General features: G+C 35.8%; 1 protein-coding gene across 1 annotated transcript in view; it reads right to left on the reverse strand.

The window, feature by feature from the left end:
- GABBR2 (gamma-aminobutyric acid type B receptor subunit 2) overlaps positions 1-20,182 on the reverse strand; it is a 458,385-nt gene that overhangs the window by 139,481 nt on the left and 298,722 nt on the right. The window contains exons 10-13 of the mRNA XM_005517349.2: positions 19,979-20,059; positions 16,826-16,976; positions 16,163-16,295; positions 3,684-3,791 (exon numbers count right to left, since the gene is read on the reverse strand). Coding sequence (XP_005517406.1) covers positions 3,684-3,791; positions 16,163-16,295; positions 16,826-16,976; positions 19,979-20,059 — 473 coding nt within the window. The remainder of the gene's footprint in view (positions 1-3,683; positions 3,792-16,162; positions 16,296-16,825; positions 16,977-19,978; positions 20,060-20,182) is intronic.

Genomic DNA, 20,182 nt, shown 5'->3' on the forward strand with positions numbered 1-20,182 from the left:
CTTTGAAATTCTTACTATTCTGGTATTTTTCAAAAGTGCATGGGCTTTATTTGGCATGCAGGAGTTGTGCAGGAGCAGTCACTGTGCAGGACTGCTTCAACACCCCCGAAAACCCAAGATAGTTCAGATCTCATCAAAATAGACAGCCTCTCATCCTTCTAAATTTACCAGAAGGGCTGGCTTCTGTAAATGGTTCAGCTAGCTAAAGCTTCCCCAGGACACCACATGCTCTCCTGACACTGATACTCTCCTCTCTCTTTTCTTATCCACTGCCAGCCTTCCTGCTGCCAAGGGAAACAGAAAACCAGTCCCCACCTCTCTCTGAGCAGAAGATATTCTGCAGCCCAAAACAACAGAAAGGAGACATATGAAAACCAGAATTGCACCTCAGTTAAAACTGTGACACTTATTTTTAATACTAATTCTATTCCCCTTTCCATTATCTCTGCTAACCTCTTCAAAACTCAAAAATAATTTATTTCCCCCTACTGATTTTGTCATTTCCATTTGACAAAAATTGATCCCCTTGCACCCCTCTGTTTCCAGCTAAAACTAATGCATTTTTAATTTGCTTCCTTTGAGCCCTAGCAAGATCAAAGACAGGGACAAAGCTCTGGGAATTTTTCAAAATTTGTCCTTAGTAGTCTGATAACAGAACAAGTGTATTCTGAATTTTATTGTTTATTAATTTCCAGTAACAGAGGAGTGGATATATAAAAGGGTGAAAATAAAATAGACTTTTGAAAGCTTTATAAACAGCAGTTAATGAGAATCTTCAACTAATTCAAGACACTCTTAACTCATTAAGTTTCACTTTCGACTGCAGTAATATGGAGTGTATATTATTATTATTATTATTTAAAATTCTACATATTTTCTCACTGAGACAGATAGCCACTAATCTCTTCAAAAAGCCATGTTGTACACCAAAGTGTACAATAAATGTACAGAAGCAAGCTTGCCCTATCTGATGAAGATAAACAGATTTACTCATCATATTCACTCCCTTACTTAACACCCACTTTCAAGAAATGAATTAGCCAGTATTTTCAAAAGCCACACAGAGATTCTTCCAGTCTGTGAAGAAATTCACTGTTGGCAAATATTTTCCTGATGAAAATATTGAGGATGACAGGCAAAGGTGGTATGCCTAAAAGTCATACAGATTTTACTGTCATATACAGGTAGTAACTGAAGTGATCACAAATGAGTAGGACTGACAGTACTTAAGTAGTTTTGGAGCTTTGTACTTCTCTAATTGCTGTGCCAGTCTGCTCTGTCATGGCACAACTAATTCGGAAAATGTTAATGTGCTTTTTTCATGCAGCACTACCTTTGTGCATTTGTCAGTTTGGATATTGTTTGCAAAAAATTCTATTTTCTGTGCATCCATAGAAAGAAAGAAAATTCTTTGGCTGTAAACCACATCTGCAGAAAATGGAAATGTCATTCTTGCAAGACATAAGTAAAGAATGCCATGTTTTTCAGTCAACTCCTAAAAACATTTTATCTATCCTGGCAAATAAAAGACAGAAAATATATGACTAGTAAACACTTATCATGGACAGCTGATTTGTTTTACATAAAGAAAACTGTTGTACTTCATGATTCATGCCTGTGATTTGGAGTGAGATATCTAAATAAAGAATTCTTTAAAGTTTACAGAACAAAATGTATTATTGACTTAATTTCAGAATATTGAAGAAGGTGGCCTAATAGCCTTGATGTTTGTTCACTCAGAGCAAAGCAGCTCATTGGTCACCATCCAGATGTTTGACCTTTATACTGGTCAGTGTCTTTTTAATCTTAAATAAAGATCTTAAATAATTTATAATATCTAGCTATGCATAATCAATTGCAATTTGCAGCTGGTGATGAGCCCCTTGAAGAACAGGGGCAATACAGAATTTGAGGATTATATTTAAGTAACAGATAGTGAAATTTAATATTGAATAGCAACTTGCAGAGCTAAAATGTAATGTTTAAAAAAAAGGAGACAAAATCTCAGTGACAGTCCATTGAAGTACCTGTTCACTCTCATTTGAAATAGTATGTAGTGGAGAAATTATAAAATTCTGAGGATAATAAAGGTTTATGAAGTAAAAGCTTTTATGTGTTAGACTGTAGTGTCTTGTGTTGTGCAACTTCACTAATTTAAAAATATTTGTACCGATATAGATGAAAACACATTTCCAATGTAAAATTTCATTTCTCAGGAAGGTAAAATCCTGGTTCATCTTTGCTAAAAAACTTTAATATAGGAAGTGTAAGATCCTTGAAAAAAAAATTAAAAACAAATATGTAAAAGACTGTGGTAGTATAAACTGGTATGTTACAGTGGGCTCTTCACACATGTGCAAAAAGGAGGGTTTGCATTTCACTCGACCCAGAGTATCCTGGTTTTGGTGTAGAAATTTTTTATAATTTTAGTTAGTTTTAAGATATTTTGTATTTATTCATCATTATTTTTTACAAAGAATGATAATGAACTAGAGCAAACCTGACATGACTGAATAGGAGGGGGAAGTACTAGGTGGTTGTGTTGTTGTGGTGCCAGAGTAATAGATCCAGTTCCAGACACAGCATGTAATTCCTTAATAACCTCAGACATAAATCCTCTTAGAAACTGAGTTAACTGTCTCCCTGTCTATCTAAAGTCCATTCCTTCTAAGGGAATGATCTATCCCATTGTGACAGACTCCTTACATATTGTAATTGTGGAAAATAGCATAGTGCTACCAAAAAAATAATTAACAATAGAGCTCTTTTATGACCACACATAGGGGAAAACAGAGGCATCTGACAAGGTTTTGGAACATAGTTTTACTTAATTTGGTTATATATAACTCTTTATTGTTTATTAGAATAAAACTATTCAGATGCACATAGGAGCTGTGCTTGGCACTTCTGCTCGCTCTATAAAAATATTAATTTTGGTTTTCTGTTGCATGCACATTTCTCATGAGGTTTTTACCAGCAAAATGTTTTCCATTCAGTGTTTTTCCATTTTTTAATAAAATCATCTGATAAAAAGTACTTCATGTATGAAAAGAAGCTTAATGGGAAAAATATCATGAAGAGCTGCACTAGTCCTAAGCTGAGCCTAATCCTTTACAGAAAATGTGCTGTGCCAAAAATGGCAGACAGCTATTGTGGTTCAAGTCTGATCAGTCTTAGAGTAAACTTATGCAATTTCAATGATAATTAGAAACAGGAAGCTGTAAGCAGCACTTTCTATTGCCTCATCCTCAATTTACTCAAAGGAGTAAAACACCAATCTCTGAGAAATTTGCAGGTAACACCCATGTCTCAGCCAGTCATGATCAGCAAACATTTCATAAAATGCATCTACCAGAAGGAGACCTCTGGATGCTGAAGCATTAGCTTCATATTAGCTAATTCATTAGCTAGCATACTAGGAGGGAGCTGAGATCCAAATTCACTTTGACATTTCACAGCCAACTCCACTGTCCACCTCTTATTATAAAGACTGGAGGGCTGGTGCTTGAATCCAACTCTCAGAGACTAAACAAGAAACCAAAAAGCCCTAATATCAAGCTATTCAGGATCTTTGGATGTGACACATGAACAGTCACCACTGCTACGGCCATCCAGGATAGGTATGAAAGCAATTAGAAAATTGTATTAACAAGTTAACGAGAAAAGAATCTATTTCCCCTCACCTTCTTCTTCATTTTTACATTTTTGAAAATTGCATGGACTCTCCACGTTTTTGCAAACATTGCTCCAAATGCAGTTGTGTATCCCACTGTAAGAATCCATGTTCGGACCTAAAAAAGTATGTACATAAAAAGAAGACAGAGTTACTTAGATATCATAATTTCAGACAATTTTTTTGTCAAGACTCTGAGGAAAAAAAAAAATCTGAAGAACTTCACAAAACTTAGTATTTAGTAATTTCTCATTGCTTGCTTGCTTGCTTTCTTTTTTACTCATTGGTCCATTCCCTCCCAAACCAAAACAAATCTGGATACTGAATTAACTATCTCTTTCATATATAAACACACAAATCTCTTAAAATATTCTCTGTGGGATTTTTTTGTTTTAGTTTTTTTTGTTCTGTTTGTTTTGTTTTGGTCTGGGTTTTTTGTTGTTGGTTTTTTGGTTTTTTTGGTTTTTTTTTTTACTTTTATTGTGTTCTTTGCAGATAGAGAAGAGAACTAATGGAGAAACTCAAGAGACAGACTATAAAAAGCACTCAGGGAGCTAATATTAACACCTACATTTTGAACAGAAATGAACAGAGAAAAAGAGATGTAATTCAGACTAAGTAAGAGAAGATTGTACTATGTGAGATACGCATCACTCGGCGAAAAACCTGAGCATCCTGGAAAGATAAGAACAACAGATTTTAAATTATCCTGCGAGAGAAAATGCCAAAACAGGAACACAGTTTTGGTTGGCAAGCCTCAGGAGCAATACCTGAGTCAATGATAATTCCTGCAAATGTGGCCTAAGAAAAAGGAGGTGGTGAGCTTGCACAGAGCAATGGTGTAATAGGACCTGAGCTGGCCACAGCTTTGACACATACAAAACAGAAGATTTTAAAACTAATATAGAATTTATGTATTTAGCATAAAAAAGAGACTAAGCTCCTTTCTTTTTATTTTTCTTTTTAATATAAAATCTTCTAATTGACCAAGAAGAACAGAACATGGATTAGAAAAGCTTTTTTGCATAGCATCTTGTACACAGGCCCTCACTTTCAGACTTGGTTTGAGCTGGGACAGTAACCCTCAGACTTGCAGTAAACTCTTTACATCTCTCTCTAATTCCTCGGAAGTTTCTGTTTATGTTACCATGCATGCAAGTTTGGCTGTTTGAAAACTCTTTTTTCCCCAAACAGGCCATTTTCTTTCCAAAGATGGATCAGAGACTACAAAAGCATAGCAGGTAGGAGGCCATGCAAGAGGCACAGCATGGAATTGGAAGCCAATAGCTGAGTCGGAGAAATCACAAAGAGGAGGAATAACCTCATCCTCCTTCTTGAGCCTCCACATGCACCAGCCCATAAAAAGGGAGACTGCACAAAACTGAACAAAGGAGTAAAAAAACAATGAACTGTACCTTGCAGATGAAAAAACTGAAGGAGAAACAATGGCTAAATACAGGGAAAGGAAAGCGAGAAAAAAGGAAAGCCAGACTTCTTTTGGCCATGTTGACCATGCATGCTTAGCCAGCAGAGCTGTTCTGTGATATAAAAAAACAACCTGATTTAGAGAAACTAGGATGTTCTAAGAAAGCATTTGGGAAATATTCTTCAGAGAACCCAAAGGCAATGCCTTGCATTAGAAACTAGCCTAGTTTCTCATCTAACTTCTGGAGAGTTTGGGATTTTTAATTTGTAATTTCAGGATATGCATATTGATGAGAAACGAGGTGTTCTAGTAAGATTAAAAAACTGACATCTAAGATAAACCTTAGGAAGAATCTAAATGTTTCATATATAAATACATGCTGTCTATTCTTTGCCTTTCCAGACTTTTCCAGAATTTCCATTTTTGTATTCAGAACATGATCTTTTTTACACAAAATTTTCTGAGGAAAACAAATTCTGATTTTTAATAGTGTTTAGTTACTACATATAAGGGAAGGGAAAAGAAAAAAAATATACACTCATTCAGAATCTATTGAAAAAGCAATAAGATTACTGCAATTGCTTAAAATAAACAAATAAGATACATGTTGAATGTGAAAATGGTGAATTAGTAAGAGAAAAGTGTTTCTTCACTATGAGAGCTGTGAGGCACTAGAAGAGGTTGCCCAAAGTTGTGGATGCCCCATCTGTGGAAGTGTTCAAGGCCAGGCTGGATTTGGCTTTGAGCAGCCTGGTCTAATGGGTGGCATCGTTGCCCATGGCTGTGGAACTGGAACTAGATGATATTTAAAGTACCTTCTGACAAAAGCCATTCTAGGATTATATAAAAAGTACATGGAGCACCATGAGTCTTAACATTTGAAAATATTGTGATTGTGTATAGAGGACTGTTTAGATATTTGTATGTCTATATTAATGACTTAGAGTCATCTAATGTTGTGGTTTATTTGTTGCATTGCTGATAATGACCCTGAATGTAGAGTTGACTCATGGCTGGTTAATCTTGCTATTAATAAAACCAGTAAAATAACTGTGATTAGATTCAAACTACAGAAGTTTTGCCACTTTGTGACATTCTTGAATGTGATATTGAAAAATAAACCCCAAAACAAACAAACAAGATATAGAAAAAAGAAATAGATATTTAGGTCAGCAAAGCATTATTTTTAACTTCAATATTTTTCAAGTCTTTGCTGATTAATATGCACTTGATATGCACTATCCTGCATTATGCTTCAGTAAAACCACAGTTAGATCAACTCTGAGGGATTTTAAAAATACTTTTCATATCATCATGTTCACACTAGCCAGTTACATTTTTTTTGACTTCACATCAATAACCATGCTTAGCATTCAATCCTTTTGCTGCTATTAATAAGTATTCAGCTCTTTTGTGTACAGCTTAGTGGTATATTTGGCAAACAGATACATGGTATTTTCGTGTCTCTAATAAGACTCTGTTTTGTTCTCACTGAAACAGTAATTGTCTCTTGGGAATACTAATAAATTCAATTATGCTCATAATATGTTTCTAACTGAATATTCAGAAAAATGTTATTTCTAGCATGTTTGATTAAAAAAAATTATGTAGTCCTGATTTGGATTAAACATATTAGAATAACATAACTGTCCGTATTGGAAACATTCTAGTTTAAATATACCAAGACTTTGTCAAAATGAGATCATTGATGATAAGAAGGAGATGGTAAGTTTCAGATGAAAATAAATTTTTAATTTTGAAGAAAATTACCTCAAATTTGTCTGCTATAATTCATTAATGCAGCTGGCAAAATGAAAAATTTAGAAAACAGCAAAAGTCTCTGAAATTCTTATATCTGCTCATTTATATTCTTAAATGTATCATACCTCCATAACCTACTTGTTTGAAAGAACATGGTAAAAATATCAGTAATTGAGGAGCATGTCCATGATGTCATACAATTTATCAGTAATTCTCTCATGTTGGATGTTTCTAACAATGTATTTTGCCAGAAGCTGAAGAAAACCATCCTTCCCTCAGTAACCACTGAACAAGCAGGAGAATGTCTCTTCAGTAGGCAAGACTTAGATTCAAATAGCTGCTCCTAACTAGACACAAAACCTGAAAAAATTCTTTCTTTTTTTATTAAATGGTTGAGTCATTACAAAAATCTTGATGCTTCAATTATTTTAGGATATACTTTCAATTATCGGCTTATATGTCTTGGTTCCCTTTTTTTTTTTTTTTTTTTTAATAAAATGTGTTTACTATTTGAATATGTCTTACAAATATTTTGCTCTCTTTAATTCAAAGACAACATGCAAGTGTCAAAGAAAATTATATAATTTGGTTTACAACAATCAAGTATTCCTACCCAGATAGTAAAATGAAGATTCTTTTGTCTGTTTTCTTTTTAGGTACTACACTATTTTGGTTTAGGGTTTATTTTTGAAAACACAATGCAGGAATTTTTTATTTTTATAAAATACTTGATAGAAGCTCTTACAGGTACCTTAACTGTGGTAACTAAATAAACCTAAGAAACATTTATCTGGTGGATAGCACAGTTGACAAACAGTAAACACTGAAACTATCTCCACAAAGAGATCTTTCTGATAATGTTCCAGACTTGAAACAGATATGACCATTATTTTTTAAAAAACCCTTACCTTCATAAAATATTAAACTTTAAACAAATATTGTAAGTTTCAGCTAAAGAGTCACTGCATCTAGGAACAAGATGTTCCTTACATCTCATAGGAGATTACTTTTTATTTTCCTTTGGCAGTAAAGCCCCTCTATTTTTAATCCATCCATAAGGTGCAAAACACCTTTTATTTTTTCAAGGAAGACAATTCTTATGCCACATAATAAGAACAGATAGGTTAACAATCTCATGTAAAATTACTCTAAATTCAATCCTATTTCCTCTCAACCTTGAGATTTAGCTGGCTGGTCTATATTTGCTGCTATTTGATATCTTCACTCAAATCTATCTGAGCTTCTCCCATCATCTCATTATGGGAATGGTGAAGTGGTTACTAATGATAAATCTGTGTAACAGACATAAAAGTTACCTAATATTACCACTCATTATTAATAAAGGAAGCCATATTATTGTGAACAATGTGTTAGTAAGGGGAAATTTGTAAGTGGTGGAAGTGCCAGAAACACTCTGAAAAAAGAATTAAAAATCTCTTTTTATATATTCAAAGGATGAATCTTATGAATAACCCGAACATTTTAGGTGCTGTTGACTTTCAAATAAACAACAATATTATTTGAACTAATTTTAAATATTCTATTTTAGTACATTTACAATTATCTATAAAATTATAAAATAAATTATAAATTATAATTTATAATTATAAAATTATAAAATCTTGGAAAATGAACTGAATTCATGAAAAGTTAAAACTTCCATTTTTGAAGAAGTTCCATTATTTTCCTTTATTTTACCACCACTAGCTACGCATTCAGAAGACCACACAGTTAAAATCTGGCAAGTAATGCTTGGGAAGATCTTGAGTTCATGAAATAGCAGTTTCAAAATGTAGTTGATCAAGGAAGTGATGCATTTTACTGCTTTGTTAAATTAAAAGAAAAAAAAAATTGAAAGAAAAAAAATATAACCACCTGAACTGAGTACACTACACACTCTTGTTTCTTCATTTTGCAGCTTTGTTAATTCTATATTAATCCAGTTTGCCAATCTCAAGCAAAAAAAAGAAGATGAGATTAAAGACTCAGAGTGTTGAATAAAGAAACCCAAGTATCAGCACAAAGAACCGTCTTGTGATATGTTAAAAACTTCAAACTTCTTATCACTTCTCTAGCTGATTTGTTTTGTTTTAAATAACAGTTACTTGAATGGGCTAGTGAAACTGCTTGGTTCTTTGAGAACTCCTTCAGTTAGTAAATCATTTAGATTATGTTTCTGCAGAGGAATCACTCAGGTTTAAGATTCGTGCAAACATACTCTTCCCCACTTCAAGACTTTTTTTTTTTTTTTAAATAAAACTTGGAAATCTTTCTTTTATAGGACTTGACACTCAACTCTCCAGCTTTGTTTATGAAACTTGGACTGATTCACTTAAGGAATACCAATAATGAGCCAGCTCTACACACCCTGGGTAGAAGCTGCAGTGCCCAGAGGGTTAGGCTGCAGCTGAACATTACTGCTGAGAAGCTTGGTAGCATCTCAGTACTAGATTTAGGCACTTAGAAGGAACAAATGTGAGAATAAACCACGATGTGCAGTTAGCCCCGGAGAACACAATTGTCTTTAAGTGGAAAATTGTATTGAATTCTGTGGAATATGCAGGAGCTGGAAATTAAGCACCTTCTATTTTTCTTGAAAAACTGGGGACATAATGGGTAATTATGAGGAAAAAAAAAAGTGTCATCTCAACAAGTTTTCACTGGGCTATGGCTCTGCTCCTATTGATGACGGCAAAATTGACAGTGTGAGCACAAGCAGACCCCAAAGGATGAATTCACCCCTTTGAATTGTACTTTTCTCATTTATATCAGACATTTTGGACAATTTTTTATGACTTTTAGCTCATTTTTTTAGAATTTGTGTGGCACCAGCATACATTCCTGTAAAGCATAAGAGGCAATAATGTTAGAGAATTGAATCCTGCTGTTTTCACATAAATTAAATACAGAGGTTCATCACATGCTGTGAGATCTCCTGTAGTGATTTCTTAATATCTTTCAGATCATTTTTCAGAGTTAGACTAACTATGGATAGCGTAAAAGATGTTATCATTTCTCCTGCTTCTACAAGGGGGCTTTAAACACTGTCTGCTGTTTCTACTGAAGGAGAGGAAAACATTCTCAAAATATTACCTTAATAAATCTCTGGCAAGGTTGTGGTGTATTTGCTTCAGTATATGACATAATTTTGTTTCTAGGATCTATTCAGCCTTATAACTTTTTTCTGCACTCTTTTTTCTTTACCCTCAAGAAAATGTCATTTGCTAAAATAGAAGCTGATCAGGCTCATGTCGAACTCAGTAACAGAACTGCTTTTGAATTAAATAGGAATGAGATCAGTCTCAGACTGAACAACAGTGAGAACAATTATGGAAATGATTATACAGAAAAGGGAGATTAAAATTAACAGCTAAACAATTAAGTAGGAAATAAACTGAAGAATACACACAAAATTAAAAAGGCCAGATGAAAAACACAAGCAAAGCCTCTGGTTTCCAGAGACAAAAGAAGTAGATTAGAGGTCTAAATCCTTTTGCAGTTCAACAGAAGTTGAATGTCTGTTTGTTGGATTTTCTTTTAAATTTCTGGCCAAAACTGGAAACAATTTGAGCAAAATAATTAGGCAAATATAAAGTCTAAAGACAGGAAATATCCTTTCCCTGCCAAAAAAGAAAATAACCCCCCAACAAACCAAAACAAAAGCCTGAGTTTTGGGGAATGCCTGAAGAGCATAAAGGGCATGAATTGTCATAAAGGGCATCACATCATCAGCTATCCAAACTTCAAGGCCGCATGCTGTTTGGTAGCACAGGGTCTAGTCCAAGTGCTTCCTGCCCACAGAGAAAACCACAGCTTTAGTGGTGGTGCTGCCCATGTTTTCCTTTCAGTCTGTTGCCTCAAACTTGGTTAAAAAGAGAAAACGCAAAGTTACAAGCAAAGACAAAGCAGAAATAAATAAAAAGACAGAAGGTTCATGCATCTTCTCCCTCTCCCTGCTTTACTACCAGAGGCAAGTCCCTCCTTGTAGAGCTGCACTCAGCCAGCTTTCAGAGTTTCAGCAAATTGCCCACCATCCCCCTCACACTGCAGTCTGCTTCTGTCCCTAGGAACCCATTCCCAGCATGGAACCTGTTCCATAACAGATCACAATTGTCTTTTCCTGCCTGTTCCTCAGTACAGTCTATAAGTCTCTGTTTAATGTGGTTTTTTTTTCTCCACTCTTATATCACATTGCAATCCCCAGCCTTCGTAGGTTCAGGGTTTCCCTAGAAAGGGTAAAATGTGGACCATGGAGTTCCACCTTGCCTAGCTGTTCTCTCAGCATGGCAGATATAAGAATATAACCTCCTCCCCCCCAAAAAAAACCCCAAAAAACAACAGTAAAGAAAAAAACCCTGCCTTTCATGTTGTTGCAAGGCACAGAGTCAAAAGGGTTCATGACCCATGATTAAGAATAATATTGTTGAAAATGCTAAGTACGTCTGAATATTTGGACACATTTAAAGGTCACATTTTAAAATGCACTTTTGAGAAGATAGAAGGTCTATAACATCTACTGCTGCCATGAATGCACATGTAATCAAGATGTTTTTCTGAGAAAAACAAAAATTCTGGGTAGTCACATACACACTGTAGTAGTGAGCTGGACTTTATCAGTGGTCTGTACTCTCTCCTCTCTGTCTCTCCATCCCACCCCACTGTTTGGTTTCTTTTTTCTATACAAAGAGTTTTTCCAAATGCCCACATCATGGCTGAGAGTAACCAACTAAAACCTAAGAGCCTGAGAACAGTCTGCAGTGTACAAAAACTTTCATGTGTGGTTTTTTGTTTTTTTTTTACTTCATCCAAGCCAAAACACTGACCAGGCTCAGTGAGATCACCTGAAATCACAGAACATCTGCCTGGCTTTGGCAATGCATATACACTATGCTAACTAATGAGACGGACAAGACAAAGCATGCTTCATTTTAGTGCCTATGTAAATTGCAAGACTTAAATCCTCTTATGTTTTATGTGACACTTTTGCAGAACACTTTGGAGTGTAAAGGATATTGAAATGCATTTTCTATCTGTAGAATACATATCTCCTATCAAAGCATGAACCGATATTAAATTAATCAGGACAGATCATTTGTTCCTTTCCAATCACTGCAATGACCCAGCGCAGCACACTCCCCAGGAGAAAGTCCTGCTACACATCAGAACTATCAAAACTGAAGAGAAGAGCTGTTCACTCTACTACTACCCAATGAACCAGGCCTTTTTTTGTGGAACTATGGGTCAGAGCAATGTGGAGTACTTAAAACACCTTCAGCACCAACTTAATAATTAGATTTACTTACTTGAGGAAGATGCATAACAGAGAAGACCATGGTCATCCTCAGGACCATAGTAGTCTTTCATTCCATAGCAGTTAGAACTTGGAAAAACATTACTCATCTTAAAACATGAAACTCTCAGTGGAATATATTTCAGAAGTCTAAACGTTATGATCTTATCTAATATTCTCTCTATTTTAAGTATCTCTATTTAGTATGTCACCTTAAACTCTATTCATAGGATATGTCACTAGCATTGCTAATTTTGAGTCTCTCTTCCATATAATGACTGCTTTCAAAGATGTTTCCACTTGCTTGCATTTTTCCAGTTGGCACCACATCTCATTTCACACCCTTACCTCTAACTTCTCCTTTTTTTTTTGGTTGGTTTTATTGGTTTGGTTTTTTTTGTTTGTTTGTTTGATTGTTTGGGGTTTTTTGGGGGTTTTTTTGGGGGTTTTTTTGCTATGATACCATGGTGATACAGAGATTAAAAACAAAGATAAATCATTCTCATTCTCTCTCTCTGAAACACTTTGTACTTTGGCATACCTATGGATGTAACGAAATATTTTATTGCTTTTTCTTGTGCTGTACAACCAATAAAGTTGCTATTAAGTAAGACATGATCTAATGGTTCAATAATACACTGACCACTTTCTCAGAACTCACTTCTCTGGATCCTTTTAATTCCATATAATTGGAGTTATAAAATATGATACCTAATCTCTAATTCTGACATGGAACTAAATCATGCTACATTTGCTATTACGAGTTCTTACTACGAAAACACAGAATTATTATGTATTTAAATATACTTGATTACTTTTCCATAGAAAATGGGCATACCAAGATAAAAATGAGTGTGTTTGGGAACAAATTATCCACTCTATCACTCTGTCACAAAGTCCACATTTTATAATTTTAAAGACTAATATAATACCCTTACTCAGCAAATTATTTGACTATATGTTTAAAGTGCTTTGCTGACTCTTAACTACGCTTAACACTTGTTTCTATGTTTCAACATAATGACTTATAGACCACCTCCTCCTACACCCAGTGCCTTACAGAGTGGCAAGTGGTAGTACAACTTAGCAAATAAATCCTTTGAACCATTCAGGTGTTACTGGTGTAATTCTGGGTCATGTTTCAGTGTCCTTGGAATATTACAGCATTAGGCATATGTTACATATAGACATAAACTGTTGAAAAGTAAAAAAAGAGCTGATGTTGCAAAGCATTTCACCCTCCAAACAGCATTACAAACAACATTCTCTAGAGGAAACAAACGAAACAGAGTTGAATGTAATACCTACATTGTGGAAACCAATTTTCCTGAATTTGTGAGGACAGAATAATAGAATGGCCTGGAATGTAATATGCCTTAAAGACCACCTATTTCCAATCCCCTTGCTGTGGCAGGAACACCTTAGTAAACACAGAAGTGTTAAGGACCTCCTATAAGTTGGCCAAAAATAGTCAGAACTTAAACAGAGACCATAAAGAACATATCCAATTAAGTACACTGGCTATTGTGTATATACTGCTACTCTGGTGAATCTTATCACTTCTGAAATGCAGAAGACAATGAGGGTGATTGCTTGGCTTGGACAGGGTATACACACTAATGACAGCTTTATAGCTTTGCATGTGCTTATAAAACTTGAATGAAAACTTTTACTTCCCTTCCAAAAAAGTATCTCCCTTTGTTGACATATGGCTCTTCTGTGTCTGAGATACAGTTGTTACATCCTGACAACTTGCCTGAATGGTTTTTTATGATCACTCTTAATTGTAATTGGCTCTTTTAAGACTAAGCCACAGTCTGAAATGAAATGGGAATTTTAAACTAATCTCTCATGGCTAGAATGAGTAAAAAAAATAATTCATTTCAAGGCAGATGGATGATGAAGAGAAATTTGTTCTGGCCTGATCCTATAAGCACTGGTATCTGTAAGCAGACCTTATGAAACCACTAAAGCATATGAGAACTGAGATGTTGGTGACATGGAGACAAATGTACACAATGTACCCAGCACTTGTTACATGTTTTGAGGAGAGGAGGAGAGAGAGAAAAGTTGTTCAACAGGTAAGTGCTTTTGCCTCCCATATTTATGAATTTCCCAGCATTAATTAAGAGTTTTCTAGATACAATAAAAGCACATTGCCACAGTGTATGGTTGACCATGTATCTCACCATGTTGAGATGATATCTAAGAGAAGCGTAAGCTATCCCATTTAAAAGAATATATTTGGAGGAAAAAGATTTAAAATAATTGTTTTAATGTGTAGGATGTTGAAAAAACCTTCCTTATCAGTGGCTACTGAAGGATTTGTAGCATCTATGACTATAGTACTAATTGCTGACAGAGCTGGGCTTCATAAGATACATTAGTAGCCATGCACAGGAAAACACAATCAGAAATGCTTCTGTACTGGACTGAAAACCTGGAAAGCCAAGACTGAGAAGAAATCTCAGACTCTGCTCTGTTTATACAGCATTTAACTAAAAAAAAAAAAAAAAATCTCTGCTTAAGGCATGAGGTGATAATTCTTAATCAAAGTTTGACTTTAGGGCACAGCACTCTCCTTCAACACTTTCTTTTATTGGTCACTAAAGCCCAGTAATTGTTTTACTCAAGTGAAGATCTATCCCTCTATGGCAGACAAACAGACCTAACATAATGTTACAAACACAAATTGGAGTAAAGAAAAGAGGTATGTAGGATTAGACTAAATAAGTAGCCCACAGTAACATTTTGTTGCATTTAGAAAATGAGACTAGTGATTACATTTTGAGAGGCAGATTAGAGAAAAATCAGATAGAAGAAATCTTCTAGCTCAGAGGCACAGGATTTTGGACATTGGTTCATTTTTTAGAGTTAAGACTGAGCTGTTTCACATGTAAAGAAGGACTCAAATTCAGTCTTATAAAGCTACATTTGGTTGGAAATTTGTTTCCTAGAACAGACAGATGCTGATTAGTACCTCTGGATCCCACTTTCCTTCTGCTCAACAGTACATGGCTGCTTCCATAGGAGGGTTGCAGCCCAGCCATACAATGGCCTGGCAGCCTGGCAGGGAATTCAGGAGCTCTGGATACAAGCCCCTCAAGAGCAGATATCAAGACTTAAAAATTGTGTCCCATGCCACTAGATCCTTCTGAATGGAGGATGAAAAAACAGTGGGGATTGACATCAACAATAGATTCCTAATGACACTTCTGCTCCATCAGAAGCTACTTCATACAAAAGGGCATAACTCCTGGATAAAAAATGGATTATGCCATCTTCCATTTCCTATTGGCCCCATCGTATTCACAGAGTTATAGACTAGTTTTGTACTGCTTCTGGAAGGAGTATTCTTGCAGTGAAGTTCTTGCCCTATCCCTCTCTTCGGGACTTTCTCTGTAAGTCAAAGTAAGTGCATATTACACCAAACAAGACAAGTTTCTAGGTGGACATTTTTAATTTGGTTTCAGACTTGCTTGTTTTGATTTATCTAGAATGTATTCTCTATGGATCTAGGCTTTTGAGAATTTATAGCGTAGCCTGGAAATATTAATAGAAGTCTTTGGAAAATCAGCCAAAGAGACTGACTAAAGAGATCTACACAAGCAGCATTCATGTAGTTTAAAATCATATGGAATGTATACAGAAAACACAGTAGCTTTACAGGTATTACATAGGCTACAAACACAACCTTTAGTAAATCATTTTTCTAGATTTGATTTCAAAACAAGAATATACATCTACCCTTTCAGTCTGAGGTCAATGCATCTGAAGCTTTCTATAAAAAATAATAACAACAACAATAACAAGAACAACCACCACCATAATGAAGTTTTGTTCACGTTTTAGAATTTGGTCCCAGAAAATATCCCAGGAAAGAACAATGAGGATCAGTGATTTAATGGAATGACACATCCAACTACTGAATTTTTCTGTTTGCATTTCTCACAGGGTTTCCTGTAAGATTGAATTCAACTGGAATTGAACTACAATATATGGAATTACTTACTGTGCAAAGTGTCTCAAATGTCTTTTCGGAGACAAAGGATCCATCAAGACCAAAAAGAAAAATAGATGCATAAGAAAGCATCCCTCCAAGGATAATAAGGTTGTTCATGTAGGGGCTGGACATCTTTATTAGTCTATGGACAAAAGGTGATAGTGCATTAAAGAGGAAAAGATTACTGCTAGGCTACTAGAGCAATAAAGAAGAGTAAAGAAGAGCTTTTTCTAAGCAGGCAAAGAGATAACTCTTCTAGAACTCCATGAAAAGTAAAGGCATGCACAGTATTTGTTGTTTTATAAAGTTTAGCACTGTTTCAGGTTTTTGAATGCTTAGTAAAAAGACCTCATCTTTTACTGATGCATTAATTAGCTAAGGTTAATATTATTAGCAGACAGTCAAACATAAAATAGAAAAATTACACTTTTCAGACAGTATAAAAGCATTTAAATGCAGTCTGTTTTAATGTGACTATGTTACCCAGTGATTTCAATTAAATAGATCTAAAATACCACCTTTCCACAGCTGTACATTTTCCTTACGTATCTGTGTGCATAGATAGATAGATAGATAGATAGATAGATAGATAGATAGATATACGTGACTGGTTCTACAAACATGGCATTAAATATAAAAGAATTTGTGATAGAAGTAACATGAATGTCTTACTTCTGATTTCTGTTTTTGATATTAAAGAACAAGAAAGCACTGGCCATTATCATTCCTAGGATTGTGAGGGCAGACAGGATGCTGTAGAGAGGCAGGGAGATTTTGCGCAGCTCCTCTTGTATAATTGTTTTGTCCTTTGGAGGCTCAAGTCCTAGAATTACAAGAAGAAAAAAAAAGGCTAAAGCTCCACTAGATGTAGAATTTCTGCAAGAAACTTTGCCTCACCTAAGTACTACACCTTGAATTAGCACACTTAGCAACTGTGAACCACATCAGTAGCTGAAATCATTGACTTTGACAGACATATGTTAGTCACACTGATTGACATGAAGATTTGCATTTCTGGAGCAGGTAAATATCCTCTTTGGAAGAAAAGACACAACCAAACCCCAGTGCAGAACCACATACATGCTAACTAGCCTCATTTTAAAGTAAATAAACACTAAAATGCATACTTTGAGTGTAAATTTTACCAGGAGGTTATGCTTTTCTGAAACAATTGACAGAGCAATGAGTAGAAACAGAAAGCATAATTTCTGTGCCCACTGTCATTGCCAGAGCAAATTCAAACAGCCTGGCTGGAGATCTTAGTGTAGCATTGCTGGGACAAGGATTGATGGCCCTGGGGCTGAAATGTGGCCTTGGGCTGTGGGCATGGTGGGGGAAGCCCTGGGAGGAGGGAAGGGAGAGTTGTTGGTGCCCTCAGGATTCTACAGAAGGAAAAAATAGGGGAAAATGGATACCAAAAGTTTTATAGGGACAGATCCACTTTGCAGATGTGGATTTGAATGTCTGAACTTAGAAACTATGTTTAATGTTGTGTACTTCATCAACAGTCAGCTCCAACTAATTAAAGGCTTCTCAGTTTAATGAGGAGAATCACTTTCTGACAACTGCAATAAAGCTCTGCATCCCTGACTTCCCACACTCCATTTCACCTGCTTACTAATTTTTTCCTTGGTGCAAAAGATTGGCAAAATACCTTTTGCATCACTGTCTTCCTCCAGAAACAGATTTGTGTGCCCTACAGTTCCCGAGCCTGTCCTTTTGCACCGGCTCTCCCATGGGGCTGCAAGGGCCACAGGGCTGAGCAGCTCCTTTGACAGCACGGCTGCAGAAGCGGAGCTGTGAGAACCTGACTGGCAGCTGCCGTGGATAAATTTTACATCCACTCTTCTGCCTTGCACCTAAAAGAATATTCAGGTATTTGCACAGTAAAATAGCCTCACCTTTAAGAGTTAAGTTGAAACTATTCAGACCATGGAAATTTGCTATTCTTTGGTCTTTATGCCCAACTTTTCAGGAAAAAAAAAATTCCTTTAGGAAATTACAAAAAAGTGGCAGTGAAGGGACCATTTGTTGATTTAATATTAGAGAAAAGTACCTGAGATTTTCCTCTTTCCCTCCACATTGCATATATTTACAGTCCCTGGCAATTCATAAAATTAGACAAGTAACAAGACAAAGAACTAATAAGACACATGCCTGATTTAAAAGAACTAACACTAAAAAATAAAACTTCACCTTACTGTTTCTACACTCTACAGAGTATATTGATGGTTTGTATTTATTAAATATAAACAGTGAGTCCACAAAATTTATTTTCTTGTTTGTGCACTGGTGATTCAAACCTGTTGATTCCTGTTGCTGTGGAATTTTATGCAATGGTTTAAACAGGAACATTTTTACTACTCCCTACTTCAAATATTTAGTTACTAGGCTTCTTATATTGACTGGAAGTCAGTGTCCTCCGCATTGAACCTTCCCAATGAAGAGCTAAGATGAGTCAAAGAAAAAGATTCACTGTGGGTCACATAATACATCTTAATATGTATATGACAGGTTATGGGTGGAAGGACCACCTTCAGATGTGGTCAGATCAAGACCTAGAAGTCTTGTCCTGAAAAAAGACTGTACAGAGACTTTTCCCTATTATATATTTTCCATAAAGGCAAGATGTCTCTTGTATCTTGATTCATACTTCATATATTCTCTGGAAATTAATGGCTCTGAATCAGTATTAAACTACATCATTAGTTCCTCCTTGCGGCAAAAATAATCTGCTGGGTCCCAGACTTCGGTAACTGGGACAAATTCTGCACTCTTCATTTCCAAAGCCTCATTCACCAGAGACACGTGAGAAGTTTATCTGTGCTCTTTTAAGCCCAGCAAGGGATATCAGAAGGAAAGGTGGAAAGCTCCAGACAGAATAATAGTCATGAATTAGATCACTGTGGTGAAACTCCACCCATGCTCATGAAAACCTTGGGTGTTGGGACATTGGAGAAAGGTGTAGTAGAGTACAACAGTACAACAGCTTGATACTCATCCACCTTACAACTCTCAGGGGAAAACCACACAGAACTCACAAAGGCAACTTCACTTTCTCTCACTGAACTCCACCATAGCAGAGCTTAAGATTAAATCTTAAAAATTTGCTTTGAAAATAATGTATGTGCCTATATTCAACAGGAGACACCCTTAAAACTCATTTCAGCTCACACCTGGCTGCCATGACCATGGGCTCTGAAAAACATGGGTATGCCTGCACTCCAGCTGCTAGAAGGCTGAGGAAGTCCCCATGTTTGGAGCAGCATGGGATGAAAATGGCAGGAAGATGCAGCAAGAAAAGCTCCATGTCTGCTGTGGACCTTTGGAGTGCTGCTGGTCTGAAAACCCTCTCTGGCCACAGGCCATGTTAAAGTCAGCCTCGGTATTTTGAAAACCTATCTTGGAACTACCTAACAGACACCTCCCAAAGAAAAACAACTACCTCCTTCTCATGTCCGCAAACACTGGAACCTGAGAGCACCCCTCAGGTGAGATGAACTGGGGGGAAAAGGAAATGGGGGTGACATTGAACATTATCAATTGGTGAAGAACCTGCTTCTTGATATATCAAAGAACATTTGTATACAAATATAAATTTGATTTTGCCCTAACATTGGAATAAAAAACCAAGTATATGATATCAAAACACTTCAATTTTCTGTTCAGAATGTTATTTTTAAAGCATTTTTCCCTTTTACTTTCTCCAGTGTCACAGAATTTGATGTTAAAAATCCTAAAACAGTTTTTAAGAGCACACAGTCTTACAAACTACATACAGCAATTCATGTCACTCCTGTACCTCTTTCCAGTTTTGTCTCCTACCTTGGAACCTGATGCTGTTGTTGATTATTACCAATTTGTCATCCACAGCATTGTATTCTCCCACCTTTACTTCCTTTTGTTCTGCAGAGAAACAAACAAGAGTGATTGTTTATGGCAGTTCACATGTTCTCAATTATTTAACCAATTTTTTTCTTTTTTGACAGTATGTCAAAAGGAAAAGAAATATGAAAGAATAGGGCATGA

Source organism: Pseudopodoces humilis, chromosome 1, assembly GCF_049639895.1.
Source record: "Pseudopodoces humilis isolate 2021_Gansu_Grassland_sample_001 chromosome 1, ASM4963989v1, whole genome shotgun sequence".
Classification (NCBI taxonomy): domain Eukaryota; kingdom Metazoa; phylum Chordata; class Aves; order Passeriformes; family Paridae; genus Pseudopodoces; species Pseudopodoces humilis.